General features: G+C 39.5%; 1 protein-coding gene across 1 annotated transcript; it reads right to left on the bottom strand.

Moving 5' to 3' along the window:
* Positions 1-2,269: 2,269 nt before the first annotated feature.
* On the bottom strand, positions 2,270-4,770 carry LOC120110074. Its single transcript, XM_039124020.1, has 2 exons — positions 4,106-4,770; positions 2,270-2,514 (listed from the first exon to the last, which is right to left on the bottom strand). Exons 1-2 carry the CDS (start codon positions 4,387-4,389, stop codon positions 2,304-2,306), a joined length of 495 nt encoding a protein of 164 aa, XP_038979948.1. The 5' UTR covers positions 4,390-4,770; the 3' UTR covers positions 2,270-2,303.
* Positions 4,771-6,628: the final 1,858 nt, after the last annotated feature.

Raw genomic sequence — 6,628 nt, 5'->3', positions numbered from 1 at the left:
TTAATTTTCTCCCAGATCTTACCAAAACCGGGTAACTCCTGAAGGGACGATAGACCTGTCATTCAAGAGAAGCATAATTTTTGAAGGGACGGCGGAAGGCCAGGCTGAGAAAGATGTTAAAATATTGGTAAAAAAGAGAAAAACAAAAACAAAAAAAAATAATTTTAATTTTTTGTTCCATCACATTTGGTGCATCTAAGAGATAATATATATTTATGTACAGACTCTATACAAAAAAAAATAATATAGGCTGATATAAAATTATGCTAATAAAAAATAATATTACAGGTTATTATGTGTTTTCTAAAATCACTTTAATAAAATTATACTAACAAAAAATAATAATATGCTAACAAAAAAAAATATATTATGGTTGATGTAGCTTGTTACATGATCTTTAAAATTATGCTAACAGAAAATTTGCGTGTTTCTTTCCTGCCAACCACAGCAATAAGCATGCAAATAGCTAGATGGAAATCTCAGAAAGAAAAACTTATCTCTAGTATTAAGCTTATTGAGAAGACAGAGCCAGAGACAACCCTTTAACTTTTGATGGTCAATCAAAACACACACACACACACACACACACACACAAAAAAAGCTCTTGATGGACCTTTAATTTCCCAAAGTGCATTTGCAAGGTCCCATTTAACACCTCTAGAGTTTAGAAAACAATGGAGAGATGATGGCATGAAGACGGGATCAAATCCAGGTATTTTATATAAATACAAACAAAATTTACCAACCCGGCAAATTGACATCCTCTTCCTCATATATTGATAGGTCCATCTAGCTGATGCCTAAGATATAACAACAGTCCAATAAGAACCATTTTGACCATCAAAGAGCAAGATATAATATGTACATCTTAATACACATCCTCCAAACACCTAGATCAACCTAAACTAGCAACCCAAAAGACCATCACAAGACACTTAAGCGTATTACACATTTGAAAAATCATGGCACTAGTTACAAAATTCACACATCTGGAACGAGTCAAAAAATAACCAAACACAAGATGCAACCTCTTCGGAGAAGATAAGGAGCACAGGATTCAATATCAGATAACACACGGGCATGTATTCTTTAAGGCATATCTAGCTACCAGATTGGTTGCCTTCCGGAACCTAACACATCACATTAGGGTGGACCATGGCACATCCACAAATCATCCAAGACCGCTCAGAACCACACGCACGAGTTTTTTAGGTATGAGGAATGACTCGCTTATCATTTCTATATCAAATTAGGAACGTGATTTGCAATCGTTTGGCCTATCTTTCCACACGCAAAGTATGGCATTGAGGTTAATAGACATGAGAGCCGAGCACGTAACGCGCCGGGGTATCTTGAATCATACAAAGCATACGCATGCCATCACATCTACTGCGGTCCACAAATCACATTGTTCATTATATTCTCTCCAATTACTCGCATTCAGTAGGTGATCTTGTAAATATTGCCCAACAAAGGTCGATTTTTACTCGCACCATCTTACTTTCTAGCAATCATTTTACTTGGCTCACGGTGCTTGCAAAAGTCCTGGGTTCCAAGCAGAATTTTAAAAATTATTTGAACATGTAGTCTGGTTTCGCTCATAAGATAAGTAATGTAACTCTTGTTCTAAATTCATCGGCAAATTATAAATATTTTGTTAATCGAATTCTTCTTGATTTATGAATTTAATGCACGATGTTTTATTACTATATATGTTTTTTTAGAATATTATATGATTGTTGATTGAACGCTTGGTTTTGATAGAAATTATGCTTGATTGATTTCGATGTTGTAAGATTTTATGTATCTTACAATTTGCAGTATTGAAAATGCTTTTGAAGAAAAGAGTTTTGATTCGAAAAGAATTTAAACTTATAGCCAGACTATATTTTTCGATACCCTATCAGCAGAGGTTGTACGTTGGCACTTCGATACCTTGTCAATAGGAGTTGTATGTTGGCACTTCGACGACCTGTCAGTGGGAGTTATATGTTGGCATTACTCTACATATGTTTATTTTCTCCATTGCTACGGGGTTGAGATAATTAAAGGTTATTTCTCATCGCCACATTACTCCACGTATGCTTATTTTCTCAATAGGTTGAGATAATTAAAAATTATTTCTCATCACCTCATAAACTTGTAAATGCTAAAAGACTTTTAAAATAGTTAAGCAAATATTTATAAGATATTCAGAATGATTTTATTCTCCGAATACCAATGAATATTTTCTCTCGCATTGCCCACTAATATAAAAGAATTGCACAACTTCCTTGAGATTTATTTTCATATAGCAAAAAGAACTACAGTGAGTGATGCCTTTGCTGTAAAATCCAATGTATTGTCAAGGCTATAAATAATATTGCTGCCACACAACTACAAACAGGATGACACCTCCATTCTATTGATCTGTAGGAGTGGGAAGTTCTAGGCATATCATTCCATGCCAACATGAAGTCATAGTCTCCCACTCCTGTAACATTTCTTGCAACTACGCCACAAATTTCGCAAACTCTGCATAATCATCCAGAGTTAGACACACCTGATATTACATTCTATATCACAATATTCTGTTGATTTTCAAGGTACATGTCAAGAAAGAAGGAAATAACCATCATAGAAGAGGAATATCCTAGCCTCATGAAAAATTGAATATTAATTATACAATACTATCTTGGAAACTATTAGCCTTGCATCACCATCGTGTTTTAGAATTTCAAGCAAACAATGCTAATACTGGTTCCAAGCCTGAATGCAAACATTGGACACTTCTTTAGCCATGCGCATATCTAGTTACAGTGTTATGCTAAAAGGCACAGACTATAAAATGAGTAAATTAGTTTTAATGCCTTCTCCCCATTTTAATAATTCACATGCCTTCTCGCGCTCAATGCATCACCTACAAGCGCATTTTATCTTGTAATAGCCACATTTGGGGGGGCGCTATGGCTTCACCACAGGTTGCAGCCTTGTTTAAAGACTTTTTAGGTCAATTGAAAGAGTCCTTGCGGAGGCCCAATACCGTGGAGTGGAATATCAGATGTGCCTACGTGGCCTATCACATATGGATGAATAGAAATGCCCAGATCTTCGAGGACAAAAGGATCCACCCAAACACAGTGGTGGACAGAGCATTACTTCATGCTACTGAAGTTACTAGTACCACTATTGTGGTTTTATCAGGGTCGGCTAGGGATATCTGGGGCTCCCACTCAGTTTGTGTAGTGATTATGATTGTTTTTGTCTCCTGAGAGCTTCCACCCCCAGCTTTCTTAAGGTAAACTTTGATGGCCATGTTTTTGAGGATGGAGGCAGAGGAAGAGTGGGTTTTATGATTAGAGATCATTACTCCAGACTTATCACAACCGGAGGTCGGTGCATTTTCGACAGTCTGCCATCGAAGCGAAGCTAAAAGTTGCAAGGAAGGGCATCACCCATGCGAGGTTAGTTCTAGGTGCGGATAGTATCTACATTAAATGTGACTCGGCTACGATGATCAACTGGATTCAGGGTCAGCTCCACTCATGTTTATCGAAAGGGTTCAGCTCCACTCATGTTTATCGAAAGATGAATAGTGATGCTGACTGGATTACTTCCTATGCTGCGCATCATTCGGGAGAGAACATCTAGAAGAGTTACAAGTCCGTTCCTTTTCCTATCTATCAACTTCTTTTTTTAAGATCTTACTTGGTGTACTCATGCTCGCTCAGTGCGAGTCACCGTTGTATCAGAAAAAAAAAAAAATCCATATTTTAAGGTGGAAGACAGCTGAATGACTTATTTGAGTGATTTTTGTGAGCTATCTTGCCTTCTTATTTTAAGTGTCCCATGCATGAACAGCAACGAGCTACTGATTTTTCGCACAACAAAAGATCAATCTTCGATTTAGAAAGTTATAAACAAAAATCCCATTCAGCTATCCTATTTGTCGAGTACCCACTAAAAGGAGACCACCTTTTGCTCCCACCTGTAAAGAGAGCAAACCACCTTGTACCAAAAGCGAGAGAGAGAGAGAGAGCAAACCACCATTATAAAGAATAAATGCATTTGCACAGAGACTACGCCACTAAAAACAGAAGCAGCAACAGCTAAAAGAGACACTGACCTGTTCCCTTTCATGGCAAACCAGAGCTCAGCACAGTTGCGGTGAGCCGTCCCGAGATCGTTCCTACACCGACAACCAAGCTGAATCAGATCGCCAGACTGCGACACGCAGTCTGAACTCATTTGACAAACCCTGCATACCTTCTCCTCCTTTTCGGCACCACCGGAGCCTCCGACATCCCCTGTCTCTCCTCCACAGCACTCAACATTGACCACAAAATCTCCATTGTTCTCCAAACCGTTCTTGCCATGAATGCCATCATTTTTCCCAGCAGTTGAATCCATTGAAAACCCTCTCTTCTCATGCAATTAACAATGTGACCCACATTAAACCACCGATCTCTTCCAAAACCTCCAAAAACTAAAATCGGAAATTATTCAATTCCTAAGCTCCGGTGATCCAAACGACTGTTTCACCAATAAAAATCGAATCTTTCTCAAAACCTGACGCTGAGAAACAAATAATTCCCGATCGAAAATGGTAAAATTTAAGAATCTCATATTCCAGAAGGTAGATATCGGTGAGAGTAACCCATCTACCTCATCTCTTCCAGGGTTTGATGCGAGAATTATAGGGAACGAGAGTGGAAATTTTCTAAAGGGGAGACGAGGAGCAAGCCTTGATCTCGGCGTCGGGAATGTCGGATCTTCCAGGGGAACCGCGCATCCCCGGGGATTCTGCGGCGGAATACGATATGGTTAAGGGCGAATTTGGAATTTGGAATTAGGAATTCGGGATTGAGAGGTGAAAGGCGAGCGCTCAGTGCGAAATGGAGGACAGGGATTGTATCCTTCGCGCGAAAGAACGATTCACCCACCTTCGCGCGAATCCACCGTTGCATCGCACAATGATCTTTAAACCGCGCATCCGGAGTGCTTTGCAATCTGTGCAGAGCGCGAGACAACGGTTGACGTCGCGAAAGAAATCGGTCATTGTTTCGCGCCAAGGATACAACCCGAACACTAAAGAAATGCCGGCTGGCAGTGGTGGGCTACTCAGCTTGGACGGACCGGAGGATTGCTTGTCGTCCTCGGGATATCCTCTCCTGCTATCTTATCCGTCCTATTTTGGTGATGCTATCCAGCCCATCTGGCAACTTGCAGCACTCGGCTAGCACCCGTATTCGGGTGCTTTGCCAAGTGGTAGAAGGGAGAATATGCATCCAATCTCATTTTCTATTACTACATTCCACGCATTGAATTAAACTAGACATACATTCCCGGAAAATCTAAAAATAAAAAAATAAAAATCAAATAGAAAGTTCAGCCAAAGAAACTCATAATATCGATTCTATATGGTTAGCCATATAGGATGCTATTCAATCAGAAGCATCGTTACTCTCTCTGTAAATATGATATCAATAGCAAGCAATGAGCATATCATTCTCTAACAACACTATAATAGTGAATGCAAACCACTATTATTAAGAGATGGATTAAAAAACCATCTGATAGCCATCATAGAATCGCCTTCTAAATAAAGTTGTGAAGCTCTCATTGCCTATATAGCATAATTTAGTTTTTTTCATGTAGCACATAACCCTAAGAGAGCATATTTAAGAAAAAATTGGAGTGTGTTCATACTATAACCCACAAGGATACGAGCTAATAGTGCAAGAGTGCATTGTAGAGAATATAGGTTGTCCAGGGTATCTCAGGTTAAGCTCATGTTGTTGGCCCATCGAACTGAGGCGTTGCTCGGCTATCCTGCATGTCAGCTTTGGCAAATTCTTTACATGTTCCTGCTCCACGTACTGCTCCTTCCGAGACTCAAATTGCAAACCTTCAATGGAAAGAACATTGTGACAATTATTGAGTTACAGTATTGCCGGTATCACGCAATGAACGATTTATCTTACCATATGGTACGAGATATTAGCATAACATATAGAAATTAGTGTGATACATGATGGGTTGGTTGAGCTCTAGTTTGCTACGTTAGTAACATCTGAAGAATGGCCCTTTAAGATTGAGTGGGCTGGACCTCTGAAATAGAGGCCCAACTGGGCACGCGGGAGTCATGAATCTTGGATCATTGTGGATGATCTAAGCCTGGAAAACTGCCATGCTTCTTGGGCCAACACCCAAGTGTTATGCACTCAGATGCTTGCTGGAGTTGATATAAGATGTTGAAATCATAAAGCACTGCAAATTAGAACCAAATAAACCAATTTATAAATAATATACAATGAAGAACGTTAAACATGTCCTTTGGAAAAAGAGAGAATGCTTTAAATTAAGAGCAATTGTAAACTAACAAATGACACTTATACTAGTAACCCGGAGGGAATTTGGGGCTTATGGGGGCATTCGGTATGGAGTGATCAGCCCAGGATCAAGGGTGATGAGGGTGGAGGTGATGAAATCACCGCATTTGGTTGTACTACGGTGATCCTACGTGGCAGTGATCCTAAATTACCTTCACTCCTCAAATCACCGTCCAACCCGATGATGAAATACCCGACCTTAAGGTCGGAAATCCAAGATCACATCAGGACAGTGATCCTAGGTTAAAAATTATAGA

Source organism: Phoenix dactylifera, chromosome 3, assembly GCF_009389715.1.
Source record: "Phoenix dactylifera cultivar Barhee BC4 chromosome 3, palm_55x_up_171113_PBpolish2nd_filt_p, whole genome shotgun sequence".
Taxonomy (NCBI): domain Eukaryota; kingdom Viridiplantae; phylum Streptophyta; class Magnoliopsida; order Arecales; family Arecaceae; genus Phoenix; species Phoenix dactylifera.
Note: the sequence above shows the minus strand (reverse complement) of the source record. Positions and strands in the feature narration are given on the sequence as shown.